The sequence below is a fragment of the Mustela erminea genome, chromosome 1 (assembly GCF_009829155.1).
Source record: "Mustela erminea isolate mMusErm1 chromosome 1, mMusErm1.Pri, whole genome shotgun sequence".
In the NCBI taxonomy this organism is placed as follows: domain Eukaryota; kingdom Metazoa; phylum Chordata; class Mammalia; order Carnivora; family Mustelidae; genus Mustela; species Mustela erminea.
Window position 1 is genome coordinate 23,972,145 of NC_045614.1, and position 17,541 is coordinate 23,989,685.

At 45.4% G+C, this 17,541-nt stretch overlaps 1 protein-coding gene across 3 annotated transcripts in view; it reads left to right on the top strand.

Annotated features, from left to right (window-relative positions):
• CACNA2D3 (calcium voltage-gated channel auxiliary subunit alpha2delta 3) overlaps positions 1-17,541 on the top strand; it is an 854,557-nt gene that overhangs the window by 775,094 nt on the left and 61,922 nt on the right. For all 3 annotated transcript variants that reach the window (XM_032322613.1, XM_032322603.1, XM_032322620.1), the window contains 3 exons: positions 7,008-7,083; positions 9,796-9,848; positions 11,365-11,420. In XM_032322613.1, coding sequence (XP_032178504.1) covers positions 7,008-7,083; positions 9,796-9,848; positions 11,365-11,420 — 185 coding nt within the window. The remainder of the gene's footprint in view (positions 1-7,007; positions 7,084-9,795; positions 9,849-11,364; positions 11,421-17,541) is intronic.

Genomic DNA, 17,541 nt, shown 5'->3' on the forward strand with positions numbered 1-17,541 from the left:
TAGGTTCCATGGCCAGTGAGGGGAGCTCTCCCTGTCCTTGGTCATCACATCACATTTCGGCCAATGCCTTGGCCTTGGAGTCTCGAGAGTGTCAAAGGAGAAGTCGGTTACGTCTGAGGGCTGCTCTCTCCTGCCGACTGCTCCCCCAGTGTCTAGTACTCAACACTCATGTCGTGAGTGTAATGGCTTCTCGGCTTCCTGTTGACCCGACCGTTTCCACAGAAGTATGCTTCGTCAGAGGTGGCACTGAAAGGAACAAGAAGACAGATCGGCTTGAACAAGTGTGTTTCTGAGCCAAACTTTCTGGAATGTGGAGACGTGAAGATTCCAGGGCCCTGCACTTTAAAATCCTAAAGCTGCTGCTTGAGCATCCCCCATGACAGCAGTAAGAATCGCGGCCCTCCTCTTCATCGAAGTAGCAGCATGCCTCATTTACTAAATACCAGGTACCGAGGCCTGACATCATTCCAGGTAGTTTACGTGTATAACCTTCACGCATCCCCATAACAATTCCGAGACATAACTACCACCATTATTTCCATTTGACAAAGGAGGACCTTTGACGTGGAGGCTCTGAGCATCTGAGGGCCTTGTCTGAGTTCACCCACAGCAGTGAGTGGGGGAGATGGAATTTGCACTGATGTCTCTCAGATTCTGAATTGCAGACCATATTGATCCAATCCTCCCTCATCTTTTCCCCTAGTCGGAGTAGATTGAAGTATTTCTTTTAGAGAAATTTGTTCACATTTATGCTCATTTGGCTTTAGGAGATAGAGAAAGAAAGTTTCTCAATCCAACATTGAGTCCAATATACCAGTTAGTTTTTCTAAAAATAATAGGAAATTCCAGAATAACAAGGGGCTAAAGAACATAGCAGTTTTTTTTTTTCTCTTTTATATGAAGGAAGTCTAAAAATACCAATTTGTTGTTGTCATGGACTCACAACCACATCTTTTTTTCCCTCTACCTTCTTCTGTCGGCATTTAAACTCAAGGTTACTTCATGGTCCAAGATAGCTGCTTAGTTCCAGCCATCACATCTGCTGTCTAGGCTGGCAGAAGGAGGAGGATCCAGGGAGGTCCAAAAAAGTCCAATTAAAATTTCTTGATTGTAATTTATTTTAACAAGTAATTTTATTGATTTATTAAAGTAAATTAAGGTTTATTTATTCAAGTGTTTAGTCCCATACAATATTTCTGTTTCATCACACAGCCTCTCCTAGCTACAAAGGAACCTGGGAAATGTGCATACCAAAAAGTCAGGGTTTTGCTTGGCAGAAGAGGAAAATGGACTTTGGGAGACTATAATAATCTCTGCCACATGCATCCTGCCTGCTGGCTTCGGAACACACTTGTCCTCTAAATACTGAATCTGATTTCCTGTGATATGCACTTGGAAAAACTTCTAGAGATGGGGCTGTGTTCACAACACCCAGTTACCCCCACACCCCACCTACCCATTGCAGTCCTGAACACAAATGATCATGGGCACTGACTAACTCATCTGTCCACGATGCTGGACCCTAAGCAGCACAAGCAGGAACACTCAGTAACACCCGTGGCGGTGACCAATAGCAATAATGGCACCAGCAACACCAGCGTCCCTAAGTACTGGCACGCTGAGCCTCAGTTACATGCCGTGCACTGTGTTGAGCCCTGCACAGGCATCGTGGTGGTGCAGTGCTGTGAAATGTAGACATGAACTTGGCAGAGCCCAAGGAAGCTCCCCCAGCATCCAGGTTTCTTGCCTCAAGTTGGTTTTACATGAACTCATTCTCCAAGCAGAATTCCACCGTTTCCTTCTATTTCTTACTCAAACAAAGAGGCAAAAGAAATTTAATCTTTTCTATGTGGCATTAATCAAGATTCCATTTTCCCTTTCAGTTAAGCTCATTTTTGCGGAAGGGGCAGGTGAACGGACAGACAGACTGCCGACTAGGTGCTCTTACCCCCATGCATGCATATTATCCTTAGCCTTTGGATCCAAGCAGCCGGTCCACTCAGGGCTGTAATAACCTTGGAGCAGTGATTTCACCTTCTGAGCCTGTTTCTTTTCCTATAACATGTCACCGTGCCCCGGACACAAGAGCTAATGCCTGCATGCTGGCAGAAAGTAATTGGTTATTATTGTTATTGCTTTTATTACCAGGGTGCGATGCTGACATGACCACTCTCTGAAGCTTTGCTTTGTTTTATATTATCAGCACCTGCTGATGAAGAGCATTTGCTGCTCCAAGTATACGGTGAGGGAGGCGTTTTCCCATGGCTCGCTCCTCAGGGTTCTTCGCTAGACCCCCGGTAGCCCCAGGACCTTGTGTGTGGCCACATGGCACAGCTTCTTCTCTGCTAAGGAAGGATGCTCATTCACTATATTTGTGCCAGGGATTCCCAGGCAGGGCCTCAAAGGGGGCAGGGCCAGGATCATGTAAATTCCGCATCTCTGCTGTATTCCTTGTGCTGGGCTGACCCTGAAAAGCGGTACCGTCTCTGTGAGAAGTTGCTCTGGGATGACACGGCCACCAGTGTGAGAAGGAGAAATGGGAGAAAACGGATAGCACCTATTGGACTTCCTGTTAACACTCAGATCAACAGATGGAGCTTCTCCCCTCTCTTGGTTTTCTGAGATGTAAGAACGAGTAAGGCTTCCCATCGTGACAGTGGCTTTGTTAAGAATTTTCTGTGTTCCCGGGCCCTGTCCTATCCCTTGCAAGTTGAAAGCTGCCCCAGAGAGTACATTTTATGGCTCGACCAAAGAATACGTATTTTTACCTGCTACCCTAGGGAGTCACTTTACTTCTCGTACTTGCAGATTCAAAAACGCTTAAATAGGTCCCATGGTGAGTTTCTGCGTCAGATGCCTCCCTGTCCCGTTTTTAGGACTGTATTTACAAACATTACGCGGTTTCAAGATTGGGTTTGGGGCAAATTGCTTAAGCAGCCCTCATCCAGTGAGTCATTGTAGGGAAAGGACCTGGCCTTGCGGGCACACAGTAGGTGTTTAATAAATGCTGGTCCCCGCCGTTACTCACAAGTCGAAACAAGCTGAGCTCATGCCTTTGAAATTGAACCTTCTAATTCTTAGCAGAAATATTTTTCTTGGTCATGATTTTTGTCTCGTTGGAAAAGCGCAGTAAAATCGCTTTCCGCAAGTCCCAGTGCCCTGGGCCTGTCGTCCGCGGGGCACACAGGGCTGTCTAGGTTTTCTTTTCAGCACTTTTTGAGTTTCTCCTCACTGTATCTGCCTTCCGTCAGTTTCAAAGAGACCCGTCTGGGGAGCGCGGAGATGTTAATGATAAGGTCTCAGCGGCAGCCTGCGGCTGGAGTGGCCTGGTGGGGATGTCATGGGGATTAAGCCATGTTATCTGTAATAAGGATAAACTCCCACTGCTGAGGGCAGCCGTGCTGCACCAGTCTTGGGCCGGGCATGTGGCTCAGGGCTTATTTTAGAGCCGAATGAAAGCAGGCAATTATCATGTTCTTTAACTATAATCAGCCAAACAGGATACAGGTAGCCACAAAATGGAGTTATTTAAAACAGTAACAAAATCACTTCAAAAAGGGTAATAATCTGGAAGTCTCTCTTTCTGCAACATCTAGTTAAAGCTGTCTAAGCGTGGAGAAGACAGGGAAGGCTTGTTCTCTAACCTCCTCGATGGCAATGGGATAGGAAAGCTTCATTGGGAAAGGAAAGGCGGGATCCCTGGCCCGGAGGCTGCCCCACAGCCCTTGAGTCTGGCCTCACTGTGTAAACTCCAGCCTTTGAAGATGGTCCCAGGAGAACCCTGCACTTTCCTGGGAGGGTAGCTGTTGAGGGGCTCTCGCTGGCCCAGCCAGCTGGTCCCTCCTGGCCCACTGACCACAGACTTGAAAGCTGATTCAGGACTTGGGCTATGAGACCTTATGTTAGGCAGCCTTTTCTGTGACATTCCAGTGAGACTGGCAGGGGGCACGGGGCGGGATTCTAAGCACGTCCCAGAATCTGTCAGAGCCGGCTCGTGGGCAGAAGGCAGAGTGAGGGGGATTCCTGGAATTCTGGCTCTGCCGTTGGTGAGGAGTGTGAACTCAGACGCACTGCTGAAGCTGGCTAAGACTCAGTTTAGCCCTCTGTGAAATGGGGATGATTAGAATTCTATCTTGTAGGGCTTGGCTTCCTGGAGTCCCTTGCTCACGGTTGCTAAAGAGCGCTCAGAAGACATGAGCCCTTGTTATCACGGTCCTCAGCTCTGAAACCCACGGATAGAAGTTCCCATGTCACGTCTCCGTAACCCCAGTGCGACTCCTGAAGGTGTCTTGTACCGCAGTAACAGACGTGAATTTTACGCTGCATCCTTTGTGCCAATGAGCTAAGAAAATCAGGAGGCCTGTCCATCCTCCAGCCAGCTGGGGAAAGCTGAGTCAGTTCCATTGCATTAAACACGACCCCCATTAATTAATAATGACAATGAAAACCAGACTAATAAATTCTAACAGCCACGGCAGCCCTGCCTTCTGTTGAAAGCTTCCTCTGGACCAGATCCTGTGCTAAATGCGATACGTATGTAACCTCTGGTAATCCCACAACCAACCCATAACGTAGCCATTTTTCTCACCATATGACAGAGGAAATTGGGGTGTCCAAAGAGTAAAACAAAACAAACAAAACAACGGTATTAAGTGGACGGGTTAGGATGGAGCTTCTAACTGGCTTCTAACTGGCCTCGAAGCTGCTGCTGTCGAGGCCACAGGACCAGTCAGTTGAGGCCTTGGGAATGGGGTAGCTTGGAGATTCCAAACTCCAACAAAGAACAAAATGAGGCTTTCTGTTATAAGAATCATATTTAGCCAGCATGCTAAGTAGTGTATTTCAGTGTATTTCCACGTCTGATTATTTAAATCTTAGGACATCTTTGTGAGTCATTTTACAAGGGAGAAAATGAAATTTCAGAAGAGGGTTAGCATCTTGCTCAAGATTGTACCCTAGAGGGATGCCTGGGTGGTTCAGTCGGTTAAGCATTCTATTTCATCTCAGGTCACGATCTCAGGGACCTGGGATCGATCCCGAGTCGGGCACCGGACTCCTTCTTCCTCTGCTTCTGCCCTCCCCCTGCTTGCGCATGTTCTCTCTCCCAAATAAATAAATAAGTAAGTAAGTAAAATCTTAAAAAAAAAAAAAAATGCACCCTAGATAATAACCATCCAAACCAAGGCCATATCCACGTCTGCACGACTCTAAGCACAGGCACGTTCCACTCAGCCCATGCCGCCTCTCACCACGCTCTGGCCCACATTTCCACTGTGGAGACAGAGTTGAGCAGTATGAAAAGGACGGAGCCAATCACAATTCTTGTCAAGTCCTAGAAAGCCCTTCCAGGGGCACAAACAGATATCCCCTGGATGAGGTGGAGACTGGTGTGGTGGGGCAATCAAGGACCAAAGAGAGTTGTCCTGTGCGGTCTGCAGTTGGTTCCATGGCTGGGGTAGCAGCAGGGCTGTGCCAGTGATGAGCATTTCAGTGGAAATTTGTTTGGGGACTTCCCTGAGCCAGATGCTTGGCTGGTTTATGGGCTACGTTTCTGTCTCAATAAACTCAGATTCTCCTGGCATCTGCCAGGAAGGAAAAAGCCAGAGGACAGGGAATGAGACCAGAAGAAATGTTCTGATGAGGGAGAGGCTTTGGGGATTTGCTGGGAGATCGTGTGACCACTGGAGCCCTCCTGGGCTCTGCTGCCGAAGTCACCTATATGGTTCTGGTTAGGAGCTGGTTTCCATCTTGACCTGGTCAAGCATGGTTAGTTTTCTACTTGGTCCGTAGATGGTTCTTTGTTCAATCCATTTGTGTGATGCCTCTAGCTTATTGTCCAGAGGAGGTCTTCACCCCTTATTTGAATTTAACCTCTTCTGTCTAGTTGTGACATCTTCCTGTCAAGACTCAGGCAATCAGGCAATTATTCATGCTTTCAACTTTTGGCAGCCGAATGCTTTCTTCATGCTGGGTGTTGGGCTAATGCGCAGGGTCCAACACCAGTCCTGCTCCATTGAACTTTGCTAAGCACTGTATTATTCTAGAAAGGAACTCCTTCAGAGAGAATTCCTTGCAATCATTTAGGAGTTCATGTATCTCAGTATTAACACGTCATCTGGTAGTTACGTAATTCAGACCAGACTTCAAGTGCCTCTTCTTTGGGGTGCCAGAGTAATGGGAAGGGGAGCTGGTGGGAGGATGGAAGGCATGCTGCCTCTGGGATAAGGTGTTTGCTCCTTCTAGAACCTTCAACTGGCTACCATTCTCCATTCTCTGTAAAACTGGTGATGAGTATTAAAATATCTGCAACAATTATAAAGTGAAATGTCTTGGCCATTGAGTAAAGGTTGTAATTGGAAATGAGAGCTCTACTTTCATCCTTGGTGGAGAAAAAAAAAAATATCCATTTTCTTGTTTCATAAGTGGCACTCTTTTCAAAAGCGAAATATAGTCACCGTGATGGTGGTGGTAGCTGGGAGTGGGGATTACAACCGATAAGCCAACTGATTTCCAAAAAATTGTCAAAGTGCCGGGCTGATCTTGGTGTAGGATTGTTTCCTCGTGCTTGAGAGAGAGTGGATCCTGCCAATTCCAAACTCAAAATGGCCCTTCCCAGCTCTCCTACATCCTGGAGACATGGCCCAAGCAAACTCCCTCCAGGGCCCAGAATCCAGTTCAGAACAGCAACATCCCTCTGGAGTATACTCATCAATGCACATCAACCTTGTTTAAGCCAAAATGATTGTTTCATCAAGCTGGTGGGCTTCCATCCCTCTCTCCTTACCTAATCCCAATAACTTTACTCCCTTGGCTCTGCAGGTTCCAAGTGTGACGTGGCCGTGTCTCCAGTCCTAGACTTTGCATGTTCCTCATTTGTCATCTTTGTTAGACCTGCGTTTGTTTGTGTTTGTCACTGCTGTACTTGGTGGTGGTGTGGTGACCGTTCACCATGCTGGTTCACCCGTAGCTTCCCATTGAGTGATCCTCCTTTCTATTCTTTCCTATAGAATTACCCTTTATGACTATCAAGCCATGTGCAGGGCCAACAAGGACAGCAGTGATGGCGCCAGCAGGCTACTGGATGTAAGTATGGTGCAGTCACCCAAAAAGACAGGGACACGTTTCTATCTGCCTCTCAGTATGAGCATGCTTTTTACCTTTGGAGTAATCAAGTGTATCTTTCTCAAAACCATGAATGTTTTAACCAATGTTTAACCCAATGTTTAAACCATTAATGTTTTAAAGTGCTCCTGATTTTACTGGTTAACAAAAACCACTTCCATTCAAACCCAAATCCACTGATTATATGAATGGTAAGTGGGTCTTACTTATATCTTTGATGGACAGATGTGCCCCCTTCTGATGGACAGAAAAGGGGACATGTTTTGGCGATTCTCTGATTCTCATATAAAAGAGAATTTGGGTTGGCTCATCAGAAGTCTTCCCTTTGGTTTGTAAGAAACTGATTAGTCTGAGAACAAATTCACATGTGGATCCTAGATTCTCTATCCTATTCAGGGTTCTGCTGAGCTTTGGTGGGTCATTTTCGCTGGAGCTGGTTCTATCAGTGATGTCACGATGATGTCATATCAACATAGATATCATATCATTAGAAACAGGCTTTCAGACTGCCGGAAATTAACTGTTATAATTTACCGCCAGTTAAAAAAATATAATTTACAATGTATAAGCAATGTAAGTGTGGCCATCCGTCACCTGAAAACCCAGGAAAAACAGTTACAGTATACTTCGACGTAACCCTGCATGTGTGTATAATAAATAAAATCTTTGCGTGTTATCGTTTTGGAAATTCCAAAAATTAACCTGAAATCTGGTTTGAAACACAAAATTTATGAGCTATTTTGGCTTTTAAAATATAAACACACACCTTCTCATTTGCAGATGTAAGATCTTTAGGGGAGATTATTTAAAATCCAAATATTTAACGTGGTTCTCCTCCACTGAGGGGGCAAGAAATGATTTGGAGCTGGAAAATCTCTGAAAGGCAGCTAGGAAGTGAAAGTTGTATGTTTTTGAAAAATACCGCTTTTTAGTGAGAATCAACATGCCTTCCCAAATCCAACTTCCCTAGACTTAGCGTGAATATTTCTAGACTTAAAATGTTCCCAAGATATGTTTTCATCATCAGGCTTAAGAGCTCAATGGCTTTACTCTTCTGAATGATAATGTGCATTTAAATTTTTAATCCTGTATTTACATAATCCCTTTGTATACCCATACATTGAGTCAGTGTCTGGCACAGAATGCTTGAGTGCCCTTCCCTCCCACCCCCACCTACCCCCTTGGCCCCAAGGGAGCTGCCCGGGTGCCTGCCCCTCCCCACCTCCAGAGCTGCCCTAATCTCTCTATTCATTCCCTCCTCCCAGGGACCCACACTACCCAGGACTCCTGAAATGTCACTACACCCATCCTGGCAGGTACAAAGGCACAGAACAGTCCCAGGATCTGACCACCAGGGTCTTTTTGAAAGAAAGATAGTTCTTTTCCAAGCAATAAGAAATAGAATGGCAGAACCCCAGGACGGCGGGTCGGGTTAGGTTTTAGGAAATAGTTAATAATTCACATCCTTATCTGAATCTAATCCCGAGGGCTCTGTGATTCAGGCCATGATGTTGACACACTCAATTAAATCAGAGCCAGAGAACCAGTCTGAAATCTGTGTGGGCGGAGAATAACCCCAGTAGACTGTTATTACTGTTGTTTTGTTCATGGAGTTACTGACTTGAAAAGGGAAATGTCGAGAATAGTTAGAGGTATATAAATTAGTTTTGTTTTATTTAAAACGGGATCATCCCCCCATTCCTGGTTCTCATCTTTATCATCAAAATGCTCAGAAGGTAGGATTAAATACCCATAACTTTGGAGACCAGGCTTTGGCATTTCAGTTCTCTGATAACCTAAAGGCAACCACAAGAGGTTCTGAGATTTTTCTGGACCTGCCATCTGGGGGAGGGCTTTGCCAAAGTCAGTGCCTCTCTCAAGTGCACCTTCTACTAGAGTATCTGGCATATGTAGATTCAAAGAACCAACGGAGGGGGAGACCTGCTATTTTCCCAGAATTCAGGAAATTGAATTATCCACATAGAAAGGATCATAGAATAAACAATCCAGCTGCTTTTTTAAATTAAAATATTCTAAAATAAAGATTAGGCTGTCAATGCCTTCTTTTATAGAGTTGAAGGGGATTTTCTGCAAGGATAAAATCACATGTTTTTATGGTTGTCTTTCTTTCCCCAACCCATCCCCCCCAAATCTAAATATGTCTGCGGGAGAAAAGGCAGCTTAAATCCTCCATAACTCATGGGCAACATTAAAATCAAGTATATGCAACTTGTGCTTATTTCAGTGAAAGACATGCAGTGATGGAGAACAGGGAATCACCTTTCTGAGAGGCGGATCTGTGAATTACCATTTGAAATTAGTTATATGATTTTAGCCCCTCAGCATTAGGCTGCAAAATATTAGCCCCTGGAGGGTAAAGGTTTAAACATCGTTTGCTGAACTTCCTTTTTCCTCCCAGAGATAACCCCTGTATTAGATCATGTTTATTTTACTTGTAAATCACATCTCACTACAGGGGAGTTCAAAGTTTTAAAGTGTTAGTTTTAGGATACAGTATCCAACCATGTCTTCTTTTAGCTAGAGCTTCAATGTTTTTTAACGTGATATCAATCTCTCTTGAAGAATAACATTGTCTTTATGTAAAGCCTTAAGTTAAACTACAAATTTCATGTGTGATGCATTGTTTTCAATGAACTGAATTCTTCTCTTCAGCCATATAATGCCTTCCTCGCTGCAGTAAAATGGATAATGACAGAACTTGTCTTGTAAGTACAATTGGCCACATTTTTAAATATTGCTTTTCTTTTGTATTATACAGTGAATCGGAAGACTGTGTTTCATGTTTTGAACAACCATTAGATTCAGACTGCTCTGAGATAACCTCACTGAACATCTCGAAATATTGAAAGCTGAGACCAGAAAATTATCTTTCAGTTATTCATGGTCACTGCGTATGCCCTTATGTCATTGCTTAGCAGAATAAGAGCATGCAATATACAAACCAAATTTATTTATTGTGGTTAGTGTTAAATTTAACATAGATGTCTGGCTGTTTTTAATGCAGCCTGGGTGGGCTGTGGTCAGAAGAACAAATTGCCAGTGCTGCCCAGTGTGTTCCTTCGGATGTGTTGGCATGTGCAAGGGGTGGGGGGAGGGGAGGCCTTGTGCAGGAGCCGGGAGCTTGTGTATTTCATGGGTCAGGGACTGGGGACTTTTCTCAGGTGTGAATTAACTGTTTACCTTGTCAAGCTATGGTCCTATTTGAAGGGTGCTGGATGCATGTGTGTGACTTAGGTCAGATTGAAATGGGACAAAGATAAAAGGCTTGACTCCCAGAAAAGATACTGGACACACGACAGAAACACTGTATTCTGTGAAAGAGAGGAATTCCATAGACGAGCATGAAAACCAAATTGTTTAACCTACGCCAAATTCTCAGGTTCTGATTTTGCCCACTGCGGCTCCAATTCTGAGGGCTAGAGGCAGATCTCTTCCCATTTGACGAAGAGCCATTGTCTTCTTTATTGCTTTCATGTAACCTATATTAATTTCACAACATTATAAATTGAAATTCATTTCTCTTATATACATAAGAGGCAGAAAATACAGTAACAGACAATGGTGAGATTTTGATTGACAGTGAGCTGCTTGAGGTAGTAGCCTAAAAGAGAAATGATGGGATTTTGATCTATCACTATTCATTTGGAGGATGATTTATATTACTTTTGCATTTTTTACCAGCAATGGAGAAATCCTGATTTTTTTTTTTTTTTGAAATTGCATTGTGGCTAAAGTTCATCAAGAGAAATTTGTTCCATCTGTGCCCCCCCCCACACACACACACAGGGCTGTTGCATTGCAGTATAAATCTGGGAAGCATCCTTTATTACTGCAGATCATAGTCCAGGTAAAGAATATGCTATTTGTATCTTAGCATCCAGGCAGAAGAAACACTTTGGAAATTGACTTTGGAAATAGACTCAGACTATAGCTGGAAAACCATTTCTGCTGACAAACAGGGTATTTCTCAACAGAGTCCTTGAGTCTAGAAGAAACCTAGTTTCAGGGTTTGGCTGGCATTGATGATCAAATAACCTTTCACAAGTAAGATAAAGCCCAGCGAAAATTCAGTGGTCCCAGAACCAACCCTACTGGGTACCTTCTGATCAGGGTGTTATTGTTCCAAAAGCAGTGAGCAATGCTGAGAAGAACAGAATGTCGCTGTTCCGTCCAGGAGGGCAGATGACCAAATAACCCTGGGCTTTTGCATCCCCTGTTTAGGTTCCTGGTGGAATTTAACCTCTGCAGTTGGTGGCACTCAGATATGACGGCCAAAGGTAAGCAGCCACCAATTCCTCTTTCTCAGCTCAGAGTGATAAAGCTCGAGTTCCCTGGCTCCTGTTCATCCAGGCTGAGCTCACATACAACTACGCAGGACAAAGTGATGATTTTTCTGCTCTGTCAGTGAAAGGCATCCTCTGCGCCGATTCGGCAGCACCGTCCAGTCTCACAAAAATTCCAACTTTCATTCTGCCCGCGTGGAACTTACGCTTTGACCTGTTTCCTTAACTAAGACTTTGAGGTCATAATATTGCACAGGTGAATTCTTCAAAAAGCTCTTGGGCAGTGCTTAAAATAGAAGGGAGATACGTGGCCTGTTTCAGGAGGAGTGAATGGATAACCACTCTGGTTTTTTGTTTGTTTGATCATTTTGCATGATTATCCTCGTAAAATAGAAATCCAATCCTATTACTCTCCCTGCTCAAAAGCCTTCAGTGATTTGAGCAGTAATTAGTAGAAACTCTTAGAGGTATGAGTTGCAGAGGTGGATCAGTAGGGATTTCAGTGCTGGTTCCCAGGTTTGCCTTTGGCAAGTTAGCTTATCTCTTCAAGACTCAGTTTCCCCATAGTAAGCAAAATGGGAGGCACAGCACATAATATTTACCTCCTGTCATGTGTGTGTTTAACGATAAATCATACTCTATGCTGAGCATGGTGACTGGAACATAATTAGCCCTCAACAAATGACAGCTGTAATTAACTTAGGATACCAGCACTGACAGCATTGACCGACGAGTCAAGTCCCCATGCCCTACAAAACCGGGGCTCTTTAATGAGGGCCGTCTCACGGCCGTCTGCCCCACCTGCTCCATCCCACGCTGTTTCTCAGAGAACGCTCTGCTCTTTCTTTTCTGCATGTGTGCATGCATGCTCATTTGCGTACCTGGGATGACGGGAACCGGCAGTAGACCAGACGGCTACCATTTTTATTACGATTATTTTTAAATTATCTTTTTCAAAGAGGTAGATGAAAATTGTCTCAGCCTTCCCCAGGTGCTGGATATATTTCAATCTGACATTTCCTCTCCCATCCCTTAAGATCCTGGTTGGGGAGGATTCCCTCGATTCTCCCAGGAAGAGTTAGCAAGCATGTCCTTCTTACTCCTATTCCAATCAGCTCACCTATTTATGTCTCTAGCTCTTCTGCGCCACCATTGTCTCACTTTGTTGGCTTCACATGAGAGTTTCTTGATGGCCGGAGCTATGCTTTATAGCCACTGTTATCCCTTAGTACCTAATGTTGCTCAGCACATAGCAGGTGCACAGTGTTTGCTTACTGAATAACTTAACTGTTCTTACGTCGGGTATGACCAGTATTGCCACTGTCATCAAGGCTTTATAACTTACAAATAGGCCTCTGTTGCCTAAATTCAGGAACTCCCTCATTTCTTGTTAGAGGATGACACGGAGGGACACCTACAGAGAGGTGTTCTCAGGCACACAGCTGCACCGGATGGACTCTGATTACAGTGAACCGAATCCAAGAGTGTTTGGGGTTGGCCCAACCCTGAAAAGCTGAGAACCCAGCGGAACAGCATCTCTGTGTCCTGTTCTCTCTCAATCACACACACACACACACAGTCCTGGTGACCCTCAGTGTGTGAGCTCCATGCTTGCCCCTTCCTGTTGGGTTAGGACCTGCTTTGAAGGTCCACAACCCCACTTCGAGAAAATCTAGCCTAGGAAAATAAACTGGGGTCAGAGCCAAGGGGTCTAGGACAGGATTATTGTCACTAAGGAACAGATGACTGCAAATACTGGTAACTCTTTAAATGCTGAATAATAGAGACAATTCAAAATAAATGACAACCAATCCACAGAGAGGCAGAGAAAACCTTTTAACAAGATTCTGTTTCTGAAAATAGATCTTTTCAACGGGATCAAAAATGTTCATGAAATTAAGTAATAGAGCAAGATAAACAATATACAGAACTGTATATACCCCCAGAAAAGCATCCAGTGATGGGGGAGTAGGGGTTATGGATTTAATTAGGGTCAGCAATCAGTATGGCCAGCGGGGAGTCAATAAGCAGAGAACAAAGTATGAATTAGGAAGGGAAGACTATTATGTCCCCCAAGAAAATTCTACCTATAACACAAACCTACTTTGTTTGAAAACTGCACATGATTTGAAAGTGAGAGCTGAGAAGGGTTCTACCAAATGAGTGCTTGCTTCCTTCTTCTGTTTGCTTTTCTTATTCCACAGGCTTCTGCACAGTTTTACTATTAGGGATGAAAATGTTTAGATGAGATGAAAAGGGAGGGATGGAAGAAGGAAGATCAATAGAGGACAAGAGAATGAACTACAAGCTGGTCATAGGGCTGCTCTCACCGCAGCCCGAAGTGTCTGGGGACAAGTCCCCTCGACTTCCAAACTAGCTTTGCGCTCTCCAGGCAGCCTTCTTCTGCTGCTTGCTAGCTGCGCCCTCCTGGGCAAGTCTCTTGATCTCCCTGGGCTCTGGTTTCCCAGTTAGTCCACAGAGGTTACCACGAACCCAACCGGTGTGAGAGATGGGTTAGGCGGTGCACACACAGCACATGCGCAGACGAGGCCCGGAGGCAGCGCACCCCACGCGGTGGGCGGTGCTTACCTTTGGGCCTCGGTGGCTTTTGTGGCTGAGATCCTGGCTCTGTGGAAGGAGTGTATTCAGCGCGGAGGGCAGCAGGCTGATCATTTTGGCATTCCTCTTCCGAACCGAATGCCTGCCCTCCTTTGGCTGTGGAGCTTCTGTGGTAAGCGTGAGGATGGCCCATCTTCTCATGCCAGCCCGCATCTCCATTCCCCCCCATTCTCCTCCTGCCCTGCTTCCTTTCCCCATAACCTGTTGCCGCAGGCATCTGCCCATGACAGTCAGTTTAAAAGTTTTTGTTGATGTGACTTTGCAGTCCCTGTGATCTTTGCTCAGATCCGTGGTTTTCAACAGGGGGATTGGAGGAGGCGGGGCGGATTTTTTTTTCTCCCAGGAGTCATTGCCATGTTTGGAGACATTTTTGGTCGTCACAACTTGGGGGGGACGGGGTGGGGGGTGGTGCTACTGACAACCAGTGGGTGGAAGCCAGGGGTGCAGCTAAACATCCTAGGACACAGAGCCCCACATCACAAAGAATGAGCCTACTCAAACTGTCAGTAGTGCCACTCTTGGGAAACCCTGGTATAAGACCAAAGAGGATGGGGTAGGGGATGCAGAATAAAGAAGAAGGATATAGGGGCACCTGGGTGGCTCAGTCTGTTAAGCGTGTGCTTTCAGCTCAGGTCATGACCCCGGAGTCCCAGGATTGAGTCCCACAGACAGTTGCACTTCCTGCTCTGTGGGGAGCCTGCTTCTCCCTCTGACCCTCCCCTCTTCTTGTGCTTTTCCTCTCACTCTGAAACAAATAAATAACCTTAAAAAGAAGAAGAAGAAGAAGGATATGGTCTTTGCATTCATGATGCTTACAGAAATGTATGAAGGTCCCTATTCTGAAGTTTCACATCCCAACCCCCCAAGCCCCTGTACCAGGACCAACAGCAGGCAGAGTTTCAGCTAAGAGCAATCGTGTGATCCGTAAGCTCTCTGTGTTATGTTTTAGAAGCTTTCTTAAAAGTTCCTTAATAGATAATTCCAAGTCGTGTTGCCTTTTTGCCACAATGTGAGGCCTGCTCCCAGACTGGAGACAGACCTTGTCAGACGATTGTGTCGTCACCACACCAAGTGCTAACATACAGTGAGTGCTTTCCCATTTCCGGAGTGCGGGCCCTTGACCATCTTCAGATCCCTTCATCATCCCTGAGAGGTAGGGACTGCTGGAATTTGTCACTAACCCCTTCTGAGCTGCATGAGTCAGACAGCTACTAGATGAGGGGCTCAGATGTGAGCCAAGAGCTCAGCTAGATGCCAATGAGCAAGACAGCCTGCCTTCTTGGACCCTGTGTGGTTCTGGCTGCTGTATGCGGATTGTTTCATTCCGCCCTGTAGGCCTCGGCTGGCCAGAGCTGCCTTTTTCCATTTCACAGATGGAGAAAAGAATGGAATGGGGGAGCTGTCCTTGGGCTGGCGGGGCTGGGGCTGCTATCAGCTGGGGATCTTTGTTAAAGGAAAATGTAAATTCTCAGACCCAGAGCATAAGGAGAGAAAAGTTTCACAGCGCTATTGACTTGCAAGGTTTCTTCATTCTAATTTTACCATTCCCTCGCTAGATAAAGACCCTGGGCTGAGACATACATCTTTGTTTAGCTAAAAATGGAATCCATAATTACACTGTTTATCTGCTTCATTTCCTTAATGAAGGGGACTGTGGAAGCCCATTTCTGCTTGATTATCACAAAGGTATCATTTTGGCAAAGTTGCACAAAGAACGGAGCTTGCTGGCACGGAGTATGAATGGGGGGTGCGTTCACAGAGACAAAAGAAGAGGAAAGCTTTTCAAACGGCAACTCTATTCATTCCCGGTTGTCTGCCCATAATTACTGTGAACCCCAGTCCGTTATTCTCATCAGGGACATTTGTTGCTAAGGGAAAATTAAAGAAATTCAATTGTGTGGCTGCTCCATTGGGTGCTTCATTGTGAGTGAGTGGTAGGTCACGGCTTCGGCCTGGGGCCGCCGGCCTCATGGGGACGGGAGGTAGAGCGGTGGAACAGTGCAGAACGGCGGCCCCACGATGTGACCGTGCACAAGCGGGTCTGGGCTCCCGAGCTCACGGCAACGTGACTTGGGGCGGGCAGTGTCACTTAATTTCTCTGGGCTGCAGTTTGTCCATCTGTGAAGACAGAAGAGCGGCAGGCCTTCCTCACTGCCTGGCGGTGAGGACTGGGAGGACTCCTTCCAGGCAAAGGGCCTAGCGGCGTGTTTGGCGTGGGGTGAGGGCTTCGCGGGGACGGGCTGTGAAGGTGGTTTTGGTGTTTAAGTAGATGATGGTCATGGTGAGTCTCTCTCTGGGGGACTTCTGGCAGGCCATGTCTGCTTTCTGAACCCCATTTTCCCTACAACAAGGAATCAGCCCAGCTGAACTTCATGACCTCTAGTACCTCCACCTTTATAAGATAATGTGATGTAAATGCCCAGTGGCTAAAACAGCGCTCAGGAGATCCCTGGCAGCCAGAGCAGTTCAGAATGGCATAGATGAGCAGTAAGGACCGACCCGCAAATATATGCGGTATCCATAGCGCTCCAGACAAAGAAAGGTCGTCATCGTAAACCATGTTATTTCGATTAAATGTGGCCATGGTTTTATACGATAATTCGTATGTGGCCCAAAAGCCCAGCGGACGACTGGCAGCCAGTCTATCGTCGTGTTGCGGACAGAGTTGACGAGGGTTTATCGCCCCATCAGTATGGGTGCCTTGCGAAGGGAACACAAATTTCATCTCCGGGAAGGATCCGAGCCAAATGAGCCTCACCATTGAGAGCACTGGACTCGTTCCGTAGTAACTGGGCCCAGACAATTACAATTAGAGATGGTGCAATTATCGGGCCCGTTTAAATCGTGCACACTGCCTATCTCAGCCCGGCCCAAAGACCTTCCTTCCTTCCTTTCATTGGCCGAACTTCACAGAGAAGTTAAATATATGTGTGCTGGAGCCAGAAGGCCCAAGTGCAAATTTTGGCTCTGCCACATACTCACTGGATGAATTTGGGCAATTCATTCAGTGGTCTCCTCCATTCACTAACCTGCAAAAAAAAAAAAAAAAAAAAAAAAAGATTCCCACCTTATAGTTTATTCTTCTTTTTCATTTTGTCATGTTTTACTGTTAAATAAATTAATACATGTAAAGCAGAACAGCATCTGGCACGTAGCGATTTCTTAATAAACGAGGCCGTTACCAACATGAGCTTATATGTGCCATCTGCATACGAGAGTCGTATCCACTTATAATCCGCATTGTTTGGGTTTGGTTTTGTTTTTTTACTTGATCTTTATTTCATTTTAAGGGACTCACTTTTTTTGAAATTCAAATAATTTAAATATTAAAAGGAAGTTTCCCCAGTGGAAAGTCGCTCTCACTTGCTACTCAAAGGAGTCAATTGCGAACACAAGAACCATGAAAATAAAAAGTGTGACCAAATTGTAGCCAGATGCTCTGAGCTTTATGGGTGGCCTCCCCAAATGAAAAAAAAAAAAAAAAAAGGCGGGGGTG